General features: G+C 37.1%; 1 protein-coding gene across 1 annotated transcript in view; it reads right to left on the bottom strand.

Moving 5' to 3' along the window:
* Positions 1-25,683, bottom strand: part of WDR19 (WD repeat domain 19) — a 38,063-nt gene that overhangs the window by 8,732 nt on the left and 3,648 nt on the right. The window contains exons 5-25 of the mRNA XM_086463682.1: positions 24,670-24,740; positions 23,755-23,927; positions 23,553-23,667; positions 22,694-22,800; positions 22,157-22,279; positions 20,323-20,472; positions 19,656-19,803; positions 18,810-19,014; positions 18,091-18,250; positions 17,384-17,494; positions 17,001-17,110; positions 15,842-15,902; positions 14,976-15,119; positions 14,782-14,864; positions 12,694-12,777; positions 11,478-11,624; positions 10,913-11,037; positions 9,374-9,486; positions 8,460-8,528; positions 5,975-6,052; positions 1,243-1,339 (exon numbers count right to left, since the gene is read on the bottom strand). Coding sequence (XP_086319808.1) covers positions 1,243-1,339; positions 5,975-6,052; positions 8,460-8,528; positions 9,374-9,486; positions 10,913-11,037; positions 11,478-11,624; positions 12,694-12,777; positions 14,782-14,864; positions 14,976-15,119; positions 15,842-15,902; positions 17,001-17,110; positions 17,384-17,494; positions 18,091-18,250; positions 18,810-19,014; positions 19,656-19,803; positions 20,323-20,472; positions 22,157-22,279; positions 22,694-22,800; positions 23,553-23,667; positions 23,755-23,927; positions 24,670-24,740 — 2,474 coding nt within the window. The remainder of the gene's footprint in view (positions 1-1,242; positions 1,340-5,974; positions 6,053-8,459; positions 8,529-9,373; positions 9,487-10,912; positions 11,038-11,477; positions 11,625-12,693; positions 12,778-14,781; positions 14,865-14,975; positions 15,120-15,841; positions 15,903-17,000; positions 17,111-17,383; positions 17,495-18,090; positions 18,251-18,809; positions 19,015-19,655; positions 19,804-20,322; positions 20,473-22,156; positions 22,280-22,693; positions 22,801-23,552; positions 23,668-23,754; positions 23,928-24,669; positions 24,741-25,683) is intronic.

Genomic DNA, 25,683 nt, shown 5'->3' on the forward strand with positions numbered 1-25,683 from the left:
GTTTTGGGCCTCTCACTACAAGAAGGACATTGAGGTGCTGGAGCGTGTCCAGAGAAGGGCAACGAAGCTGGTGAAGGGTCTGGAGAACAGGTCTTGTGAGAAGCGGCTGAGGAAACTGGGGCTGTTTAGTCTGGAGAAGAGGAGGCTGAGGGGAGACCTTATTGCTCTCTACAACTACCCGAAAGGAGGTTGTAGTGAGGTGGGGGTTGGTCTCTTCTCACAAGTAACAAGCGGCAGGATAAGAGGAAATGGCCTCAAGTTGTGCCAGGGGAGGTTTAGATTGGACATTAAGAAAAATTTCTTCACCAAAAGGGCTGTCAAGCATTGGAACAGGCTGTCCAGGGAGGTGGTGGAGTCACCATCCCTGGAGGTGTTCAAAAGACACATAGATGTGGCACTTAGGGACAAGGTTTAGTGGTGGACTGGGCAGTGCTAGGATAATGGCTGGACCTGATGATCTTAAAGGTCTTTTCCAACCTAAACGATTCTGTGATTCTATGACTATTCACTGCTATGATGAATTGGGAGATCCTGCTGGCCAAGGGTTTAAGCGATTTTCCACTCCTTAGCCCAGTGCTGAGGAGCAGCCCATAAATGCTAAGTTGCCTGGGCTGTTCTCGAGGCTGCTATTTTTCCTTTATAGATATTTTTCTTAACTTATTGAAATGAAAAACCAGCAGTGTTATGGTAGGGCTGTTGCCGTGGCTACAGAGGAGAGCAAATAATGGGGGTGATATCTAATTTGCTACTAGCCCTATCCCTTCTTATTACTTTTTTCTATTTAACTTCAGCTACCTATTACAGAGGAAAACAAGGCTTAAGTAAGCAGGTATCTGATCCTTCAACAGAAATCATCTCCCATGCACATCTCCCGCTGAAAAAAATGCGCAAAGACTTAAGGATCAGTATCCAAGTCGGAAACTGCATGTAGAAACTGCAACTCTGAGAGCTGTGATATACAGAAAAGTAAAGTTGCATGCAATTTTAATCGCTATGTGTACTTTAATGTAATATGCAATGCAGATATCTTCCACAATTTTCTTTTTATCCCAATATTTAATATACAGGTACGAGTCCCAACCTTTTCACAAAGGCTACTTCAAATTCAAAATGAAGCCTGAATATAATTAAAAGAACCAGTGAATGTCTTTTCTATGTATAATCCTATATAAATAATGGTACCCTAAGTACTGCAAGGATGCAGTGTCAGAGATGCTGTCATATCAGAGAAAACAGACTTACCTGAGCACTGCTCCTCCCTGGCAATTATTATAGCAGTTCTGGCAGCTTCTCTGTATTGCTTTAGTGCCATGTACAAGCGGAACAGGTACTTGGCATCCTTAATGAAATCATACAAAAGCAATCAATACCAACTGAATACATACTGCTGTCTTCCCTTTCTTTATTTGCCCATCCCACCACCACATTCTTCAAAGAAAGCGGACAAGCTGGCTTGTTTCGTGAAAAGCTCTTTGTATCACCATGCCTGAGCTACGCTACGTTCCCCTGAAAGTTCTGGCCATCAGTACAGTTGGATAAACACCCACGTTGAGCACCCTGACTGAGTCATGGCAGTCGGTTGCCAAGCCCTGTCCCTGTGGACACAGAAAGCCACAGACCATTAGGCACAGAGAGAGTTGTACAGGTGGAAACCCAACACCTTCAGGCGTGCAGGCATTTGTGGTGTCAGAAAAGAACCGAACAACTCCTTTTAGAAATCTAAATCTTGCTAGAAATGTTTAAATTGTGTTACAGATCTAGATGCAAATATTGCTTAGTGTGGATAAGGATGACAACATCTGGCCACTAAAGAGTGTATTGTTCTGCGATCAGATGGTAGACATCCAAGACAGCTAAAAAACGGAAAATTAAGGGGACAATCAGCTAAAGAAAATCCATAAAATTTATAATTTGCTATACTATGTACTTTTGATATTTTACACGATTCAAGAATGGCAATTGTAGCAAAGCGTTCACCCAAGAACTGGCAACCCAACAGGAGGAAAATTAGTGAAATAATTAAAAAAAAAACCCTTTAAAAAACCAAGATGGTGGTATTGAAGAAAACAAACAAATTCTAATTTTGCAAAGTGTACTCAAATTTTTAGCAGACTAGAAATCAACAAGAGAAAAAAGAATTGGTCTTTCGCAAGGATTTTCAGAAGTCTCAAAAGTGGTCATTCCTAAAAGTACAGCTAAAACACAAAACAAAATTACCTTGCTTATAATGAAAAGGAGTATTAAGCAAAAATAAAAAGCTGGGCTAGTGTCACTATTTTGCATCTTTAGCTGTGATTTCTAAAATGGAGTCAACAAAAAGTAAAGTCTGTACATGATAATCTTTTAACTAGTAAATCAAGATTAAATTAAGCTGAAATACTGTATATAATGGTATGGTGCCAACTTAAATATACAAATCAGAAAAAAAAAAAGACGACATTGGTATCTTTACAGACAGCTTAGCAAAAAACCCCAAACCAACCACTTCTGCAATATTAGTAGTAAACCCAAACACTTACAATGTGTATTCCACGTTAAAATGGTATAAATTTTTTTTTAAAAAGAACTGTATTAATCAATACTGTGCTGTTCTCCGGAATCTGTGTGGGTTTTGTATGTAAGTCTCAAACACATGACAAAACCCTCAGAAATTCAAAAGATTGGAAATATTAAAGATGTAAAGTCATTTCCTTACAAAGACAACAACTGCAAAGATTAACTCCATATTTGAGAGGCAAGGGAAAAAAAAAAAGAAAAATCACAGAAATAAAAGCAAGCAAGAAAGACTGGCATACAGAAAGAAAAAGGCAAGTCAAATTCCTCTTTTTAACTTGCAATATAAGAAAAAAGCGAATTAAGTGACCAAAAGTAATTATTTTTAAACTAACGATGGAGCAGAGTTTTAAGTAATACATGATCAAAAGGTCGAACATCGTGAGGACCATAATTTAACAATAATGAAGTAGTTATCTGGATAATAAAGTATCCACAACTACTTATATTAGTGGATATTATTTATCCACTGTCAACTGCCTTAAAAAGGAAAATTGCTATTCCCTGAGTGGGGTAAAACAAAAGTTGTTATGAATGGTAGGTTATGATGTAATTCTTCCCAACTTCTGACACCTCCTAATGACCGCAGATGGCCATTCTACCGGTGACAGCAGAAGGCTGCACTTCCACCCCACCCAGGCTGCTTCTCCCTTTTCTCCTGCCGCAGCAGCAGAAAGATCCTGTCCCAGCACAGATCAGTGATGTTATATGGTATCTGCCATGTCCCCAGTTACATTTTACTTAAGACTTACACGGCAGGCATATGTAGAAAAAATACAAAACTAGAAGGCATTTAAGAAAAATTAGTCTCATGTTTAACTTTCATATTCTTAAAGTCAGCCATTTTAAAAGCAAAAAATGCAGGAAGGAATTTTCAACTGACAACACATTTCCTAAGGTCTTTGGAAAAATTTATCATTGCAATCTAACTGATGTTAATACTAGATAGCCATGATTTTAATTTAGTTTTGCTTTTTAAAATGCATGTATTTAGAAAACGTGCACACAGAAAACAGCAGAACCTTGCTAGTTAACGGTCCCTAAAAATTACAAAAGAACACCTGACAAATTAAGAATCTCTACATGTTAACGTTAACAAATACAACAGTTGACCTAATAACACACTTAAGAAATAGTTTATAATTAGTCAGACAATAGTGTAGCAAAATTCTGGTAAGCATAATGATTCTGATAATATGGTACTTCAATAAAATGCCACATAATTGTTGGCTGTGAAGGATTTAAAGCAATCAGGCTGCTGTGAGCGATGATCTGATTTGAAGATCAGTGCTTGAAAGGATTAGCAAGTTTCTGCTGCATGGCTACTTTAAGTTCACTCTTAACTTTCAGCTTTACAAAAATACCACCACATGAAAGCTGCTATTCTCTAAAAACAACCCCATTTGCTTGATAATTTCAAAACCACTGTCTCCATAGCATAATAAGGATATGGAATAATTGGGTTTTAAGTAGATTTTTCAAACAAATATGTATGATTTGATAAAGTAAAATTTTGTTACTCACTGAGAGAGACTATGGCAGATTGGATTAAAGCAATCAGAAGAACAAGAGAGAGCTTTTAAACAAGGAAAAGAGCTCCACATTGAAGTGCAAAACAATGTTAAATATGGCAATTACAGCATTCACAAAATTCCTACATGTTTTCTGAAATCCTTAGAACCTCTTCACTATGGAGATCATACTGTAACTTACTTCCCTTATCCAGTCCTACACACTTCTTTCAACCAGACAGCTAGGCTGCTGTTCTTAGAAGATTGACTAGATGCTACAGTTGCTGTCCACCCAACTTTCAGCATAAATATGAAATTACTTCTGCTTGCACTGATGCTACACAGATTTTTCATCTAATGCCTCCAACAGCTTCTTTCTCTTCCTCGTCTCTTGCAGTTGAATGTCATTTGTTTCATTATATTTTGCTTCTCTCATAATTTTATTAATGTTCACATTTCAAATTACAGGTAAATAATAAGAGGTAAATAATAAAGACATACAGGGTTTTTTTTGTGTTTTGTTTTGTTGTTTTTTTGGTTTTTTTTTTAATTTTACAAAAGCCAAGTTGGCTTGGCCATCAACTGTCCAGCATCTCCAAAAGTTTAAAATATCAAACCCTTAATCTCTAGCTACCATAGAAAGAGGAAAGAGACAGAATTTCTAATCTCCCAACAGAATCATAAACCACAGCTGTAATATTAGGGGTGAAATAAACTCACTGCACCAAGACCATGTCATTCCCATCATTAGCAAACCTTACTCCCTTCACTAAGGCAGAACTTACTCTTCCATACATATCATTTTGCACCTGACTCTATCTATTGTGAGTCTGTAGGAGACCTTAAATTCCTTGACTAAGGAATTAATTGCAGACTCCAATGTCCGCACCTGAGGTCTGGCTTTCACAGCAGAAAAACATGGTGCAGGACCGCTTAGCTCACATTGAAGCTCTGCTGTAACAGGCAGTAAAACCTGAAGCGGCTCAGCCAATAACTCAAGCCCAAATATGACTGAATGTAGCATAAGCTCTATGGACATCAAAGCCAAATATGGACTGTGAAGCCTGTTTTTCTACAGCTTTAACTCAAGAGAAAGCAGTCAGTCCATCAGCAGTCACTCCGCAAAAGAGCTGTTTGTCATCTTGACCTCAAATGCTGCTGTTCTGACGGCTAACATCATATATATAGCAGATATTTTCAATCTGCCTTGGAAAAAAAAAATCATACCATGGAATATGGTCAGAATCTACTTCTTGTATTGTATATACAGCACAGACCTAATCTATGGTCTGCTTACTTTGTGAACGATCCTCCTCTTTTATTATCAAACCTACGGCATTGGCCGTATACAAAAATCTGTCAGCAAGTATCTTTCAAATCCCAAATCCATACATACAAGACAGAAAAAGATAAAATAGTCTACCAGTCTGCCAAAAGCCTTTTATTACACCCAGTGAATGGTTTGCTTTTAACAAAGGAGCAGGAAACCTGGAAGAAATGGTCATGGTTCTTTCTAAATTTTATTAATTGATCACACAACATTAAAAGAAGCCTCATAGCACAGAGTATCTCTTAATCTGACAAAGCACCTCCTACATAGTATAAAAGAAAAAGTAAGGTTCTAAGGAGTCAAAGAAGATTTTCTGTGACAATGATCAGAGAAAACAAAAATCAGTGTTCACAGTATTTTATTCTCCTACTGTTAATCAAACTTCCACCTTAGGAAGGTCTGTCACCAAGAATCTTCAAATGTGCCTCCTCATTTTTATAAATTTTAATCTCCAACACAGAATAGAAACTCTGTGGTTCAGTTTACAGAACTACAGCTTATACCCACAGATGAAACTTCCTCTATGAATAATCAATTCAAACAGCAATGTGACACAATAGCAGTGATACAAATACAATACCTTGGGCATGCCATCACTCTCTCCTATAAGATAGTCTATCAGCTGATTTGTTAGGGCTTCATCTTTTGCCCGTCCCACCTGTAAAATAAAGGCAGAAGCAATTATGACATGAAAGAGAAAGGAATAATACTTACTTATAAGGAGGCTTTCCATAAAAACACTGAAACTAGACAAATTTAAAATATGATTGTTTTTTCAGTTCTGTGTGGTCAAACCAGATGGTTACTTGGTTCATCAGCTTTGACATGCAGTAGTTCATATTTATTTTCTAATGTGTTATGTCAGGAGTAAATAGGTCTCTACCACCATGAACTGTTGTTCCTCTCTGCTTCAGTGTTGGATTCAGGCATCTGAATCTAGGGACCATGAGCTGTCACAAAGCTGTGTCTATCAACCCAGCATAATTTGTGTCTCAGAGGAATATTCAGTGCTGGTCACTAAAGCAGAGCCAGCACTACCTGCCCAGTTAAGAGACAGTCTCAAAAATATGGCTGACATGCTGAGATTCCACAAGGATACATACGGTACAACTGCAACAATAGCCTCTGGGCCATTTCATAGCCTTTGGCTTATTCATTTGGGCTGAAACATCTGGATCCAGAGGAAAGCATTAGACACCTCAAACTTCAGTCTTACAAGCCTGCCAACAGCTCTGTGAGATGGAAGGCCTCAGGAGTGGCTGCGCTAGCTCTAAGCAGAGTCAGATCTACTGTTTAAGAGTCTGAAAAAAACTCTAGTGATACCCAACAAGATTTTCAAAGCTGTGGATTCTTCAAGGGAACAGAGGCAGTCTGAGCATGGTTTGGATGACAGAAAGTTGCAGTGGGTGCTTAGATGGAAGCTGGCAATGGGCCTGCTTAGGCAGGTTTCCAGCACATATTGTCTAGAACTGAATCTCAAGAAACAGTAGGTTCACACATACTAAGGTGCAGCATGAACTGCAGATCTGATGACTACAGAATTTAGGAGATGATGAGCAAAACAGCTAAGCAAAGATTGCTTCATCCCACGTTTCTTCTTCTTTTAGGGACAGAAAAGAGATTTTTAGAGATAATAAGGATGAAAACCAGAAGGTGTTAGTAAGACTGACACTGCAACTGGCCTTCTGTCTGATAGTGGAAGCTGAGAGCAGTGGATACTGTCTGCCTTGACTTCAGAAAGGCTTTTGACACTGGTTCCTGTAACATCCTCATACAGAATGTGATGAAGCGTGGGCTGGATGAGCAGGCAGTGAGGCAGAATGAAAACTGGATGAATGGTCAAGCCCAGAGGGTTGTGATCAACAATACAAAGTCTAGCTGAAGGCCAGCAACTAGCAGTGTACGCCATGGGTCAATACTGGGTCTAATTTGATCTGGATGATGCGGCTGAGTGCACCTTTAGCAAGCTTGCTGATGATACAAAACTGGCTGGAGTGGCTGATACACCAGACGGCTGTGCTGCCATCACAAGGGTCCTTGACAGGCTGGAGAAATGAGCTGACAGGAACCTCATGAAGTTCAGCAAAGGGAAGTGCAAAATCCTGCATCTGGGCAGCAACAACCCCACGCGCCAGTACATGCTGGGGGCCACCCAGCTGGAAAGCAACTTCACTGAAAAGGACCTGGGGGTTGCCAAGTTGAATACAAGCCAACAACCTGCCCTTGCAGCAAAGGGCTGCATTAGGAGTGTTGCCAGCAGGTCGAGGCAGGTGATCCTTCCCCTCTACGCAGCACTGGTGAGGCCACACCTGGAGTATTGTGCCCAGTTCTGGGCTCCTCAGTACAAGAGAGAGTCCAGCAAAGGGCCACTAAGATGACGAAGGCTGAGAGAGCTGGGACTGTTTAGCCTAGAGAAGACTCTGAGGGTACAAATACCTGAAGAGAAGGTGCAAAGAAGATGGAGCCGGCATCTTTTCAGGGTGTCCAGTGATAGGACAAGAGGCAACAACCAAAACACAAGAGGTTCCACCTAAACATAAGGAAACACTTTTTCACTGTGAGGACAACTGAGTACAGTTGCCCAGGAAGGCTGTGGAGTCTACACCCTTGGAGATATTCAAAAGCTGTCCGGACGCGGTTCTGGGCAACCGGCTCTACATGGCCCTCCTTAAGCATTCTGTGATTCTGTGACAGACACAGAGAATGGAGGTATATTGGTCTCTGCAACCATAGTGTGCAGACTGGAAAAAATCAGCAAAACTGAAAAATCATATACGGGTATTGCTAATAAAGAAAATTCCACACTCAGGTGTCTCTGACACACAACCACAAAAATGTGAATGAATTCATAAACCCTTCTTTGAAGATTGAAAACATATTTTCCTCTGGTATCAGTATTAACTTACTCTACTTTTCAAATGTTTATATATCACCTTTACTGATACAGTTTTCCTTCTATTTGCAAAGTGTCCCAACACACTCACTGACACTATGAAAATGTCACAATACTGAAAGTAAACTTCTTGAAAAGATGAAGAATTGTTTGTTTTATCAAAGTTGCTTACTGTTTCAATTGCCATTTCGATAGCCAAGTTATCTTCTGTGCTTGGACTTTTCATAAAGTGCTTTAATGCCTAAAATGATACAGAAGAAAAGTTAAAACTGAGACACATGAAATTTACATTTTCCTAATTTTTATCAAGTTATTTCTCTCTGCATTTTGACAGACAAGTGGCACATGGAATGCTTATCTTGACTGTATTTTACAGGCATAAGGATAACCACATATGCTTTAGAGGTAGCAGCTGCTTATACAGATACTCCTGCAAGAAAGAAGAGTTGAGTCCTTTCCAAATTCTGGTGTATACCTTCATCTAACTGTGAAAGATGTTCACAGCAATATGGTGAGAAAAAAATTAATGGTTAATGTGCCATTAGACCCCACCCTGTCCCACACCCCAGTTCAAGGAGCGGTCACCTACAATGGCTGTAATGTGCAAAAGTCAAACATTTAATAAGCATCAGTTCACTGATTTCTAACTGATCAAAAGGAAGTGTCTCAATCAACATACTTCAATTAACATATTTCCTTTTTTAAAAAAAGCTTTATGTTGGGGCATGCTACAGTATTAAATGAATTAAGCAGTCAGCAACCAAGTCTTCAATGGGCAAGCTAATCAAATACAAATAAATTCTACTTCTGTGTTTGTGACATTTAGAGATTCATGGAGAATAGCCTATCATTGATCCATGTGGAGCCTCCACTGCTGTGAAAAAGTTACGTGTGTGGCAGAGTACAATCACTAATGTAAGTAGATAATTGTACATATAAATAGTTTACTTACATTTTTAAAAAATATCAGTATGTCATCAGTTAAGGCAGCTAAAGTCTCCTATGAACCTCCCTGATTTTGAAGTACTGTATTTTGAACAGTTTCTATGAACACGTAACTAGCTCTCTTATCCTTTAAGTACTGACCCGTCCATATTGACCACACAGCAAGAAAAATTTTCCCGCCTGAAAATGTTTCTTTTCTCCTTCAAAATATAGTGCAATGCTCTGATAATCTTCATTGGTAGTACTTTCAGAACCTGCAACAGATAGATAGCAAAGATAGCAGAGTATTCTCATTAAGTAAGATAAAGGCCCTAGTGAAGGAAAAAATTTGTATTCTACTTTTTTTTTTTCTGCTGACATCACAAGAAAACCAAAGCTAGCTAGACTCAAATTATGTCTTATACATTTTTTTCCTATTTAGTCAGACTAAATATCAGACATTAGGAGCTAATAATGCAGTAAAATAATTGTTTCCATAGGTTTTACACCATAATGGGATTTCTCTTTTTTTAACAGACATAATAAAATGGCATAACTATGACCTGCTAATGTATTTTTCCATTATGTCTTAGCAATAATAAAACAGAGCAAGTGATTATGAGATTATCACCTAATTATTTTCACAGTTTAAGAATATGTGAGTATATCTGCATCGCATTGAGCAAGAATATCAGGACCAATATAACCATGTGGTAGCAGGGAATAACACTCAGTCTTCTAACCAAGACTCCATTTTACTCTACACATCTAAGACAAAGACAGCCACTACTCCAAAGTTAGTTTTAAACTCTTCTTCCACCCACTTAGATTAGAATTTGAGACACCCTGTTTTGGATAGGAGAGAAGGAAGAAAGCACAAGGAACAGTAGAACAATAGCGGCCACCTTGACGAGCAGCTGCACCAGTACATCACCAAGCTAGCAGCTGCCAAGTTTCTGTAACCTTCATAACAAAAACACATTTTTTAAAGGAAGAGATTAATTGAAAATATGAGATAATTTGGTAGATATACGTATGTGGAACTGTTTCCACAAAGAATGGTGCTTGACACAGGTGAAAATTTAAAATTTATAAATTTATTGCAAATCAATGAGCTGACCACTGACTGATTTATGGCCTCACGTAAAAGTCAGCTTTCTTGGTAAGGTCTTCTTTTTCTCTCTCACTGTGTCAAGGAGGCCACGAAGGGCCTTAAAGAGGGGGGAAAACAAAACAAAACAAAACAAAACAAAAAACCCAGCAACATATACATGTAAGAAAAGAGCCGAAACCATGAAACAAGGGAAAGAGAGGATAAAAATCACGAACTGTACCAGTACAATTCTCAGTTTTGGAAAAGCAGTACTACATATACCTAGGTCAAAGAAAGGGATTCCGCTGCAACGGATGCAAGAAAATAAAATGCTTTATCTCTATGGATACACAGCAAAAACTCTGGCATGGGCAAGATTTGAAAACAATCTATACTGAAGACCAAGGGAAATACCTAAGCTAAAAGCAAAGCCTAGCTTGTAGGCCTGAATTAGACACAGATTGCCAAATCTGTCCATGGTGACTGGAAACGGAAAAGGCTGGGCAACAAAATTTCACACCCCTTGTCTTACAATCTCAAATTGGTCTAAACCAATTAAAAGAATAGCAAAAGGTATTGCAAACAAACTATTAACCTGGAATACTCACTGATGATATCAGCATAAATCTCCATCTTGTTGTGTTGTTGAGCTAATGTGAAAGCTTCATTATTGCACTTGGACATGACCAGGAACTGGATGGCAGAACCATAGTCACCAAGCTGCAGAAAGAATCTAATCAGAATGAACAAATTAATACCTTAGTACTAATTAGCATAATGAATATTCAAAATATTTTGGGAATATAGTATATTTTGTGGCATGCAAATATGACACATTTCTAATTTATTTTATATCTCAATTATTTTAAATAGGTTACTAAACTTAGCATAAACAATACAGAACGGCAACTTTTATTATTGTCTAAATTTATTACTTCAGGTTAATACAATTTTAATCAGAAAGTTAGAAAAGAAGAAAAAAAAAAACAAAATCAAACAGTGCCTTCTTACCTGTCCAAATTCTAGAGATCTCAGATCAATAAACTGAAATATATAGTCACTGGCCAAATACCAATAACCAGGGTCTGATATGTTAGCAAGCCCCACCAACTTCCAGCAGGTACGGCCTCTTCAACCCTTTTTTTAATTTAACCTGTGTAATATGATTGTTACCTGGCCACCATCTTTGCTCCATCAAGAGACTGTGTTTCCCTCACAATATTAACAGCCTTTTCAGGATTATTAAGGTGCTCCAAATATAGTCGAATTACACTGTCCCACTGTTTGGCATGCTCATAAGCTATCACAGCTTCCTTGTACCTGCAAAATAATGGTTCCACAATAGTTTTTCTAACTTTTGAATAACCCTTTACCACACGGTGTGAAAGAAACACACAGTATTTTATTTCTGAGAGGTTACTCTGTCACACCTTCCTTTCAGTTTGAATATAACAGCCTTGTTCTGCATTCCCTATAGTTTTTTGTCTCAATTTAATTTTCTCTTTGGAGAATGAAAGGCAGAGACAACAGAAAAATGTCTACCACGATACTATTTTTGACCTACTCTGCCAGCATCCCTTTGGTATATCTTAAAAGCAGTTCATCTGTTCCATCAGCAAACATCATCTGTTCACTTGGGAGTGGGAGAACAATAACAAAACCCCAGATGATAACCAGTTGTACAATTTTAAAAGTGAGACTTCTTTTCGGTTCTGTAAACAAGATCAAGAAATTTCTCATTCTCACAGTATGCAACTGACACAAATAGTATCTTCTGTTCTCATCAGTGCAAACATTCAGCTTTGGTGCAGTTTCATATTATAAATTATCATTATTCTGAAGCACATCTACTTACAGGTAAGGACTAGTAGAAACTACATTCTGCGATTAAATATAACCTGTTTTGGGCTTTTATTTCAGCCAAAAATTTCACATTATTCAATATTTTGCAAGTGCAGCCGATAAGATGTAACAGTAATTTGTTTCTAGAATGAAAAATTTTCTTTCATGATTATTCCCCCTTTCAACGACCTTTAAAAGTCACAGCTAAGGAGTTGTTAGTAACAAACTGAACTTCAGTACTAAGTGGAATATTGCCTTGGGTGCAGTACTTTAAAACCTTTAATCATTTTTGTTAAAAAGATATTAATGCTTAGACATCAAAACAAACAATTAGAAATACATCTTTGATACTAGTGGAAAGTCTGTAGACTATGTTTTAAATCTTTACACAACACCTTAAGTTTATATACTTCAGAATTCATTTTCACATGACCGTTTCATGCAAAATTTAAAGTCTGTCTTTTAATTTATTTTACAAACAGATTAATATATAATAACAACAACAGTAACAACATGTTTTATTAAAAAAATAAGCATTAAAATGCACCTGCCATCTGCTTCTTTGGCCTTTGCATATTGTAAATGAATCTTTGGAGATGAAACATGAGGAAGAAGTTCACCAACCTTTGCCCTAGAAAGACAAGATAACTGTTATTTAATAAATAGATCTGTTTTGAAATTTTCTCCAGTAAAACAGGAGAAACACAGAAACATACCAACATGGAAAAGGAGGCTAAAAAGGAAGTAACTGAACAAAATGTATAAGCTTTGAAGGCACTTCAATTATTTTCAAAAAAGTTCAATTTTACAGATGCAAGAACTGGAAATTATAGACTGTTTCACAAAATTATAGGCTTAAAGAAAGACAGCATCTTTTCTTTTTTAAGTTCGAGATGTACAAGCAAAAGAAGTGCCAGACCAACAATTTTTGTGTCTAGTATTCTCTAATTAATCTACAGAAGTAGTACAGTACTAAAAAAACCCCCCACAACCTGAAAGAATGTCCAAAAGAGTACAAAAGACCACCAGTACAGGTGCAGTTGTGATTACTCAACTGTGTGCTTAAGGCCATCGGTTGTACAGAGGACTCCAGAACCAGCTGTTCTGAGTGACAACAGCGGTAAGAGCAGAGTGTGGAGGAACAGAGAACCATGTCAGTCCTTCCATAAATCTAGCTTGAGGAATTGCACACAATCTATAAAAGCCAGCAAACTAAGCAGTGGGCCTTTCAAGACAAAGGATGTGAGAGACTGAAGAGAGGCTGACCTTAAATCTCACCTCTCTGCCTAAAAGACAGAGCACTCCCCAGACTGAACCTCTTTCTGCTAAGAGTAAACAAAGCTCGTACTCCTACTTTCCAGATCAAAATTGTCATTATATGCAAGCTACCTTACTTAACAAAGTGTTCCCCTTGGTCCGTTCTGATGCTGTCGTGGTTTAACCCCAGCCAGCAACTAAACACCACGCAGCTGCTCTCTCACCCCTTCTCCCTCCCAGTGGGATGGGGAGGAGAATTGAAAAAAAGTAAAACTCAAAGGCTAAGAACAGTTTAATAACTAAAATAAAATATAATAACAACAATAATAATGAAATATAATAACAACAACAACATTAATAATAATAATGACAAGGAATATAACAAAAAGAGAGAGAAATAAAGCCCAAGAAAAGGACAAGTGATGCACAACGCCCTTGCTCACCACCTGCTGAGCAATGCCCAAGCAGCGATCCATGTCCCCCCCGCCCAGCCACCTCCCCCCAGTTATACACTGAGCGTGACGTCCTGTAGTACAGAACAGCCCTTTGGCCAGTTCGGGTCAGCTGTTCTGGCCACGCTCCCTCCCAGCTTCTTGTGCACCCGCTTGCTAGCGGAGCACGGGAAACTGGAAAATCCTTCACCTAGGATAAGCGCTACTTAGCAACAACTAAAACATCACTGCGTTACCAACGTTATTCTCACACTAAATCCAGAACACAGCACTGCACCAGCTACTAGGAAGAAAATTAACTCCATCCCAGCTGAAACCACACTGGCACTTCTATGATGGACTAAAATTTTCCTTAATAAATAAACATAATATTCCAACCTAATTTGGAGGAGGAGGGGTCTTTCTGATCTCTGCTCCAATCAGGTCTTAATATTAGAAGTCCACAAAATGTAACTGGGCAAGAATTAAGCCCTTAAAACTCTCAGTAAATTGTACTTTTCCACTGGAAACTTGACAATAATTAAATTCACTCATAAAAATTTTAAAAGGTATCGAACATAACGCCAGTGATTTTCACTACTCATGACACAGACTCCACTTGAACCAGCAACTTAGAATCATCTTCAACTATCTGAATATTCAGTCTCAACTATGTATTTTAAAAGTGAAAAAAATCTAATGAACTAAACAGTAACTACACGAATAAAATTACTAAATTCAGTGCACACAAACACACACATAAAGGACTCAAAACTGCAGGTAACTTTAAACATTACACAAAAAGGAATAAAAAGGAAGACTATCTCCCATTTAGAGTAAGACTATATTTAAACTAATATAAGCTTCTGAGAGAACACCGTTGTTTAAGTTTGGGGGAGGGAACAATAAAATCAATGAACCATAATTAATGAGACATTTGTACTTACCAGTTTTTACACCGGATGTATACTGATGCTGCCTTGTCATAATATTGTCCCTTTTCATACAGCTGAGCAGCTTCTGAAAATTGCTACAATATTGGAAATCATTAAAATACAATTTTTAAAATAAGATTACAAATAAATAAATAGCTTAATGAATTTACACATTCAGCCTTAGCTTTATCAACTCTTTCGAATACCTTCATACTTTCCAGAATAGCTCCACAGTCTCTTTTTAGTAACCTGCTGGGATGTTTAATGGCCTGGTTTACACCTCGACGGATATCTCCCATTCGAATGGACATTTGAGCCACTCCAGCAAGGCAAGCTTCATCATGTTCCTGGTACCGGCAATCAAATGAAAAGCAGTAACTATATGATATACATCAGAAATATCATGTCACAAAAGCTGCAGTAACCAAGCACCGAAACAAATTAACAAAACATTTAACATTTGTCTCAAAATTCTTGCCTAGCTGCAGCTGAAGTCACTTATTTAGAAGAACTGGGCTTAGTTTTCCCCTTAAGATTTGTCTTTAATTTTTACATTTTACTTACAAGATCTGTCCAGACCAAGTATACATGAGAAGACCATTTTACAAACAGCTCAGTACTACTCTCCTCTTTCCTTCAAAACCAACAGTAGAGAAAAAGAGAAATTACAAGCAGGATATTTCCTTTTTTCTTTTTTTTAAAGGTGGTGAGGCCACTGATGTTTTGTAAAGCCAAATGGCTTGAATTCAGAAAACATTGCTATTTCCCCTATTATGTTCCCCTATTATCATTTAAGCTGCTTCATAATAGATATTTTGCAAATATTAGGGGAAATAATGCAAAAATAAGGGAGGATCTACTGAATACGATGTTTATTTTCTAACACAATCCTTGCTTGTCTTTATAGAGACAATTCGGTAAAGAAGAACAGAAGGAATAATTAGGACTTTTGTTACAACAATGAAAACAGTCATATAGATTTAGAACTGAATAAAAAAAAATCCGAGCTCAAATGAGTCTGAAACATGACAACTTAATGTGTAGTATGATAGCACAAATGTTAAAAAGGAATTACCTTATTGTTTCCAGTGATACCCTTCTCATAATGTGCCAGAGCATTAACATAATCACCCCTACAAGAAAACTGGAAGTTATATGGAAGAATATTTTTAATAGGAAGAGATGGTTACCTTCCTACCACACAGTGTATCTGTATGCATGTATCTGTCTTGCTTTAGACCTAACAAGTCTGTACAAGGATGTGAAGTATGCAAAAGATGGACAGTTACACAGTATGCCATGGCACCTCCTGTGCACTTTATCAAGCCATCTTGAGCATTCAAAGGGGCTTGTCTATCTCTCAATTCTGTTATACTGAGACCAATACACCTCCCTGAAAATACAGGCAAAGAACCTATCTGCACAATACCCCTCAATAATCACAACTCTACTTCCACATTCTTCTGGAAGATAAATGAAACTAACCTTCTAAAATTATTTAGAATTTTTGCAACATAAAAACAAAGGCAATATCATGCAGAACTAAAGTTACAGGCGGTGGCATTTCTTCAACTGCCTCCATTCCTTCTTTTCTCTGACCAACAAGTGTTCTCTCTCAGTGCAAGGGGCACTGCCAGGGGGAAGGAGTTGTCTAAAAACTCTATTAATAGATAAGAGTTTTTCCTCTTGATTTAGACACTAGACAGACCAGGTTTCATCTGCGCAGAATTAGCTATAAAATAGACTTTAAAATCACGGCAAATGGTTAATACCTTCTCTCTTTCAGAGACTGGTAGCCTTGAAATTTGACACTCCTCTACCTAAAATATGTAAGAAAATGAAGGCTACTGGGTATTTAAGGAAAGACAGGCAAAAGGCAAGGCTTTCATCCAATGTAAGAAGTGCTACATGATGTGAACTTTCTTTATTTTCCAAGCACTTGCCTGCAGAAAGTATTTATTTAGTAGATGATACTATTATATAGGGGACCTACCAGCTGCAAAGAACTTGGATATACTGAAATTAATAAAAAACAACTATTATTTGCTAACATATGTGTCTAGCATGAAGTATTCCTTATGAAACTACTCTTCCTTGTACTATAGCTGTAAGACCTCACAGAATCCTCTCTCAGCAATGCACTCAGCTGAAGTATCTCAATTCTATGTTCTTCTAGTAAGCATGAGTATTGGTTTAATATTCTTATACTGCAACTTTACAGGAGAACTTACGTGAATTCAAGCTGCATCGCATATTCCTTTGATATGAAAGGGATTTGGTCTGGGGCCAAGCGCTTAGCCAGCTGAAGCGCACTGTCCCAGTGTTGCAAGTCTTTTCGCATCTATTAACAAAGAACAGTAACATCTTCTGATACAAGTATCAAATTCTGAATTCTATTACGAACTTTACATTATTCAAAATACCAATATACAGCTAACATTCTAGAAAGATTCAGAAAATTTGAGAGACACATTAATCCTAAAAGAATGTCTGTCAGTCACACCATGGCAAGAACAAAACCATAGAAGGGCAGAATTATCAGAAGGTAAAATATTCCAATATAATGGCAGAGATGAAAACAGCAGAAAAAAATTTACACATCTTAAATGAATACCTCAAGTGCAGCAATAGGACAGGAGGATGCAAGATATAAATCCTGAGCCAGATTAAAATCACTAGTAAACATGGCAAGATGTCCTGCTAAAAGGTTGTGGTCTTCTATTCCCTGTAAAAAGACATAATAGGTGCAAAAGCAGTCCAAAAGAAATAAAAAATTGTTATAAGTAACACAATCTAGTAAGCACCATAAAATACAATACCCTTACATTTCACAAACCAGAAAAAGCCCTCACTTTCTTATTGTAGCTCAAAATCACTATAGCTAACACTGCCTAAAATCAGCAATTTGCAGAATTATATTTTAAGGTACTATTTCATGCACATTTTTAGATGTGTAATTGCCATCTGTTTTGTTTTGGTTTTAAAATAATAATAGTGGCCTTAAAAATTTTCTCAAAAATAACAAAGGAAAAAAAAGCTTCCAAATACCCGAGACATGAATATATTCTGCTGCTCTCAAGCAAATACAGAAAGGAATGTTGTGCATTTCTGGCAGAGACTGCAACCACTTCAAGAGAAAACTAAGCAAGAGTTATGTGGTTTGGACACTTTCTCCTCTATAACTATTAACTCCCTTGAAAATAATTCACCTTCTATTTAAAAACAAACCACAAAACAAAATCTCCACAAAAATAAGAATTCAGCAATTCTTAAAGAACAAAATCACCGTATTTCCTATTTAAAAGGGACTTTACATTTTACCTTTATTTGCTCCAGTGACATCACCATCCCAGCATTACCCAATGTCCGATAAACACGTATTGCAAAATCCACCTCCATATGATGTAAGCAAGCTCTGGCCAGCTCATTCCAACCAGACTGGTCATTCAGAAGTCTGCACAACTCCCATGCTTCAGAAAACCTATAGAGGGTTGAAACTAGAATTACTCATACCTAAAATTCCCTCTTAACAGGTTTTTTTCCCTAATACTACAGTAGGGAAAACACAAAAAGGATTTACTTCTAAGCCATGCAGAGAAAGATGTGTCAAGAAGAAAGCAGAAATACAAATGCATAACTTACAGTTCTGCTTCTCCTGTTTCTATCACACTTTTTCAGGAAACCACCTGCTTTCCCTACTCTGGCATTCTTTCCATTATACTGATTTTGCACTGCTTCATTACAGTGGGAGGGGAGTATGCAAGAAGCACCTTCAGCCAGTTTTGGAAGAGCCACTGTCATAGAACCCCAAATCAATCTTCAAAAAAATTACTTTAGCTTTTACTTGACAGTGGAAAAACAAATAAAGCACCACTGGGTCACTCAATTTTGTTTGCCTGCATAGACAGCTACATGGACTCACGGATCAATCTAATTTATCAATACTCAGCATGACATTTTTAAATCACCAGGATATGCTGTATTGAGCTATTAGCACAGAAGAAAACAATTTACACAATATAATTGAAATGCAGATGTACCTTTTCAACATTAAAGTCTGAGTAAGCATTTGTGTCAGCTCATTAGGTCCAAAGTCTTTCAAATTGCCGAGGAAACTGTGAGTACTTAGATAGATATTATTTGTTTTCCCACTCTGAGTCTGACAAGTTAATTCTCCATTATACAACAACAAAGGTTTATGGGAAAAGGGGACTTCTGTGCCACCTGCCAAAATAATCTTTGATCCTAGATTCAAAGATCAGGAAGAAAAGAAGACATCTTTTAAAAAAAACCCACACAAAACCCTCCATGGTAAAAAGTGTAGCAAGCAGTCACAGCAGAAATAATGTAGATTTGCAGGGCATTAATTCAAGGTCTCTAATTCTGGTAGTCACCATCTACTGTACGTGCGTATTTTTCAGTAAAGTAAATATACATAACTGAAATCTTCTAAACTAGTAAGGTCATTTTCCAAATGTTTGTAGGTAAACTTCTTAATGTTTCTCTGTCACAAGTACAGAAATCCCTATGATTACAATTTTGGTTAACAGTGTATGTGAATATAAGTTTTGTGACTGTGACTCTAAGATTTTCTTACAAACATTTCAAAATACAGTTGAAGCACAATATGTAAATTTCAGACAAAAGCCATAAGCTTTTGATAGCAAGAAGCTTAGGGAGTTAGGACCAAAATGCCTTGTTGGAGTTTTACAGAGAAACCTACAAACCAACTTTAGTTTCTATTCATCAGTTGCACTTCAAAACTTTTGTACTACTATTTATTTTTATAGATAGTTATGAAAATATTTAAGACTAATGAAGACTCAGAACATGTTTTACTTTATTAACTAAAATAATGAATAAGTTTTTAAAAGCATGTACAGTACCTTGAATGGCATCTTTATGAAAAACGTAAGTGTACACTTTATCATCATCAAAAGCAACAAAAACACCTTTATCCATTGGCCAGTTTTCCCACAGGATTCCTTTAATAGTTGGTGAGAAGTTTGGAATCTCATATAATCTATCATTTACCTACAAATAATGCAAAAGTAAAATTACTAGTAAGTGAATAAGGAGACAAACTAAATATTCATCCCCATTACGATTAAAAATAAAAAAAGAATATAAATGGTGGAGAAACATGAAAACTGTATTAAGAAAAAGTTTTCTTATAAGTGACTGAATAACATAATAGTTTAATTCAGAAGGGAAGTAAATGAGGAAAATGCACATTATATCAACGTTATTTACTTTTCTTAGAAAAAAGGTATGGGGACAGGCAGTGAAACTGGCAGTGCTTGCTAACAGGCTAAAATATCTGTATTTGAAAATTATTGATCAGGAATTTAGTGTAACGAAATTGTCCTGATCTAATACGCCAGATTTTATGGCCTTACATTACTATTAAGTTATCTTCAAACCTCCTTGGCACTTTCTTCTACAGCATATACGCTGGAGTGACACAAGCTTCTCCGTTCTCTAATAAAAACCCTATATAGTTGAAGAGCCTGCTTAGATATATAATTGTATGGGTATCTCACACTAACTTACTGGACAATAGACAAAGCCATCACTTTTGTCATCTATGAAAGCCAATCTGGTTCCACTGGGATCTGGAAAAATTTTTCTCACACTGACAGGATGTCGATATTCATTCACATATTGCCAGTCTTCAATGTAGAAATAACGAATAATTCCAGTCTAAAGAGAAATAATAGAAAAAGCTAATAACGATATCAGTAAGTGCCAAGTAGATAATGAACTTGGTTGTAGTTTCTCCCATCGCAGATTTGCGGAGTGCTGAGCATGAAAAGTGTTTAAAGAAAAATAATTCCAGGTGTTCTTTTCCAGGCTTCCTTCTTCATCCACAACTGGTTTTGGATGGGATAGGAAAATTTCAGGCTTTTTGGGGGGATGGGGAAAGGAGTTGCAGGTCTGTTGTTTTTGTTGTTTATCTCACTCTGCTTTGGGGAGACAAGCTGTATTTATTGTGCAGTTCTTTAAACAGGGTAAATGCCTGCCTCGTTGATGAAAGAAGCTTAACCTTCAAGCAAAGCTGAAAAATTTGCCTCCAAGGAAGAACCACACATTCTTAAGAATGCATGTACCTAATTCAGGGGAGAAAAGCAATCGATCTGCTTTGTGATTCATGCTGTATCTCAGTGTCGCACAAAGAAGAACACTGAAAATAAAAGGCGTCTTTCAACGTAAATTGTAAAATTTGCACACATCAAATTGGTAAGTTGCAAATTTATAATTATCATCACAGAATCACAGAATGGTTTAGGTTAGGATGGACCTTAAAGACCATCTCGTTCCAACCCCCCTGCCATGGGCAGGGACACCTTCCACTAGACCAGGTTGCTCAAAGCCCCGTCCAGCCTGGCCTTGAACACTGCCAGGGAGGGGGCAGCCACAGCTTCTCTGGGCAACCTGTTCCAGTGCCTCACCACCCTCACAGCAAAGAATTTCTTCCCCATATCTAATCTAGATCTACCCTCTTTCACTTTGAAACCATTAGCCTATGTCCCATCACTACAGTCCCTGACAAAGAGTCCCTGCCCATGTTTCCTGTAGGCCCCCTTTAAGTACTGGAAGGCTGCTATGAGTACCAATTTAGGTACTGAGGAGGTGAGAAAGCCCTCAACTGCTGTAAAACCACTCAAGTGATTAAACCAGTGATAACACCAGAGACAGTGATTCTGTGTTTCCTCTGGAAGGTCAATACATCAGTCTGGTGTTACAAAGAGCACAATACTACTATGCCAAATGTGCTTTGTATTCCCAGTGCCAGAAAACACAAAAAGGAAAGAAACTAATCCTCATGCATAGCAAAATCCCTGGAAAAATCCATAAGCATGTTCGCATCCTTCTTCAGCGCCCTCCTAATTCCTATCTTTGTTGAAACATCTACAAAAAATTCTCTTTGAACAAAGGCTTCAATATAAGTCAAGACTTCCCTTTATGCTATCACAAAAGTTTACATCGGTACCTTTTTGTCCACATCTACCAAATTGCCACCTAAATCAACAAATTTGCAAGGCAAGAGCTATGTTTTTTCTTATATCTGGAAGACAGTTTGATTGCCAACCCTCTCACTAATGCAACAGAATAAAATTCTGCTATTAAAACCAGTGTTTTGCAACAAACGCTAGTAAAAGCAAAACTTAACCTTCCTGCCAATGAATCTCATATAAATGCAACAGTAAAGGAAGTTGGATGAAATTTTGACTGTATTCGCATAAAATTCTTGCACAAAAAATAATCCACAGTAAGCTTCTCAGAAGCCCAGTATTTTTGCTAAAAGTATGAGTAATAATCCAAATAACTCAGAAAGAATTACATTTCATTTAAAAAGATTTCTACAAACAGAAGTAATACTCACATCTGTACCATATATGAGAAAGTCACTAGTTAGAGCATGGCATAAAATTCGGTATTTATCACCATCTGCTGGGAAGAGTCGAGTTTCTCGTTCTTCCTGACCATCCAAACCTTCACTTTCTATCTAAATTTAAAGAACAGAATCATCTGAAAAACTCCACTCTTAACAATGAGGTATCACAGCTTTGCCTGTATCAAACTGGAAGGAAATGAGATGAAAACAAACTTGCATGTGCATGCCTTAAAAGCCCAGCATCTGCTTCTGTCACATTCCCACAGAGACTTTTAAGATAAAACTTGTTAAATAGTTCACAAGAAAATACTTTTTCTTCACCTGTTCTAGACTAGGTTGTATTTCTGAAGTCTACAGGAACTCAGCTTTATATTAATTAGCCAGCAAAAAAATTCTAAAGAATCTTAAATTTTTATCTTCATTAACTCAAGATCACTCCACTGTCTCTCATTTTTAAAATTACATTAACTTGTCCAGCTTAGATCAACTCATTAGCTCAGTAAGCTAAATTGCCAGAGCTCTTACCATATGCAACTGGACTTTACCCTCAAACAGAGCAGCGGCATAATCAGAATTAAGGTGCATACTTGCTACTGTCCCCAGGTACTCCACATCTTTAAGCTTTTTCACATCTAAAGAATTCAAACAGAAAAGAAAAGGTAAAAATATTTTGATTTTGTATAGGTCTTCACTTATCACCATTTAAATTTGCAGCTGAGTAACCAGATGTGAAAAACTCACAACTAAGCAGAGAGGCAACAAGTCACATGTAAAGAGGCTTTCTTCTGAGCAGAGAACTGGTTAGAAAGTACAAGAGAAACTCTTTTCCTGTGCAACTCTGAATAGCATTCTTACAGTTTTGATTAATTTATTATTAATCAGAAAAGGTGATGCTTAGAGAGACATGAAAACTTTAAATCCACTGTCTAAAATTTGGACATAGCATAAACAATTTTACCTTTTGCCACACAAAAAACACGAACATCTACCAAACTGAGAATTTAAACCCTCTGACCATATAGTCCCTAGGTACTTTGCCAAACTTAGTATTTAAAGACACAGTCAAATAACATCTCAAAACCTAAAAGCCCTTCACTGGTAACAATATGACCTGAAAAAAAAAAACAACCCACCCACCAAAAAATAAACACTCTATATTTCATTACCAATCCCTTGAACCTGAAGTTTTATTTCTATTACTTACAAAGTCTTGTCATAACTGCTTCAGTTTGTGAAGATAGTTATCTGGTCCTAACAGAACCATAAGGCAATTCAAGGTGTAATTGTACAATGTGGAACATCCAGAATTGCTAAACACAATACTGAATTCATAAAATAAGACACAACGATGCAGCAGTTTTACGATAACTAAATTTATGCTTACTATTCTCTCCAAGTGCATAAAACCAAGCCCGATTGTTCATTCCTACAGCCAAATGATAAACACCAATAGCAACAAAACTGGGCTCCACTTCAACAGAGACTGTGACTGGCAGCTCCTGTAAGGAAACAAAACAATTTTCATCCACTATTAATATGTACTTTACTTATATCTAAATGAAGTTAAAAGGAAGAGGTTATCATACTCTCTCCACGTGATTTGCTATAGTAACTTCTAGAAGAGAAGTGAGGTATGCAATCCGTGTACTGCAAGCATCTCCAAGGATAGGAAGCTTTGTCAAGAAAACATGGAGGGATCCTCTTCGTGTAGATACTGCCAACAACTGTCCGTCATCTGTCCAAGCCAGCTGATCTACACCTAAAACATCCACAAGTTTTTTCAAAAAAAAAAATTTCTTTCTTTAACTATTGAAACTAAGAAACAATTATATTAATTTAAAATGTGAAAATGGTAGGAATCCATACCTAGGAATACACATACTAATGTACTCAAACATAACAAATTAACATAATTCCAAGATTAACTGGAATCACTCAAACCAAACCCATAGTTTACTAATTTAGTACTTTCCTAAGAGTGAAGACTTGACAATAACTGAAGTATTTACAGACTGTACAAGAGGAGATAATGGTGGTAACTCAAAACCCAAGAACAGTCTTGTAATAATATTCTGAAAGCCACAGGCACAAATCCTGTATATGAGGATGAGAACAGATTAATTATCATATATCAGTACAAGAGATGCTGAAAAGCACAGAAAAACTCACAAAAAAAAACCATGGAAAGAAGCAGAAACCAGTTAAGTAAATTGTTTCAGTAATCTGAGTATACTGTGTTACAGATTCAAAAAATCAACACACTAAGTGTTGAAATATTCTGAGAGCTATACTTCTCTATACTTTGAACAGATAAAATAAAATATGTTCCCATTTTGCTATGGGTCACCTAATAAATACAAGTTGGGAAAGAAGGACTTTACAGTAAATTCTATATTTACAGAGTTCTTCCAACAACAGTACTCATGTAAAGAGAGTCACCATCAAAATACTGTTTTACTTAATTTGTAAAAATGTCTATCCTCATGGAGACGTTAACGTACCTTTGTTTTCATCATCCAAATTTATTATGGCATACATTTCTCTCAGGTCTGACAGATCATGGATTTTAATGCTAAAACAAAAATAAACAGTCATCTATAGAGACAACTCACTAATATAAATCCCAGTCATCACAAACTGGAAGACAGCCAACCCAATCAAGACAGACTAATGGAGTAAAAAAATAGAGCACAAATGCAAATTGCCTTCCGTTTCCTGAAGGGCAACACACCCCCATTGTTATCCATCACTCTAAACAGTGCATCACTGTCACTGTATGAAAATATTTGCTCAGAGAACTAAAATATGATGAAAAGGCACAAATCCAATTTGAAAGAACTCACAGGTGGGAAGCACACTATTACTCCCTTTTGACCTGTTACAATATGAGTTAGATTAAAAACACATTCCTGATGGACAAACACTGCTTGAAACACAAAACTAAGCTTTCAATCCTGCTTCACATAAAAAAGGACAGAGTGAGAGTTTACTTATGCTGTCACATTACTCGATACATGCTAACAAACCCCTTAAAGAAATAATATTTATGGACCAATAGCGGAAGTGCTTCACATTGCACCATGTTTTGCTCATAGTTATACCACTCTTGATGTGCAAGTGTCATAAATCAGCAGTCAGTTAAGGTCACACACAGAACTGAGGACAAACAGAACGCTCTGACTCCTACCATCACTCAGCTCCTTTTTCGCTGAAGAATTCAGGTATCACAGAATCAGGGAGTAGCAGATGAGGAGCTAAAGGAAATATGCTATCATATGCACAACATATTTTGGAAAAACTCCAGTCTCTTTAACTATTTTTTTCCTTAATTGCTTACACATTTATACTTTTGTCTAGATTGCAGATAAGACCAAACACCAGGGAGGAGGAGATGAGCATGCTCAGTACAGCTTTAATTGAACTGTTCTCCTATTCCTAAGTAGACATTTATGTCCAATCAATAAATCATAGTAAAGAAATCTGGATGTTTTTGTAGCCAAGTAACATAGTAGAAA

This window comes from Leptosomus discolor, chromosome 4 (assembly GCF_034619465.1).
Source record: "Leptosomus discolor isolate bLepDis1 chromosome 4, bLepDis1.hap2, whole genome shotgun sequence".
NCBI classification, from domain to species: domain Eukaryota; kingdom Metazoa; phylum Chordata; class Aves; order Leptosomiformes; family Leptosomidae; genus Leptosomus; species Leptosomus discolor.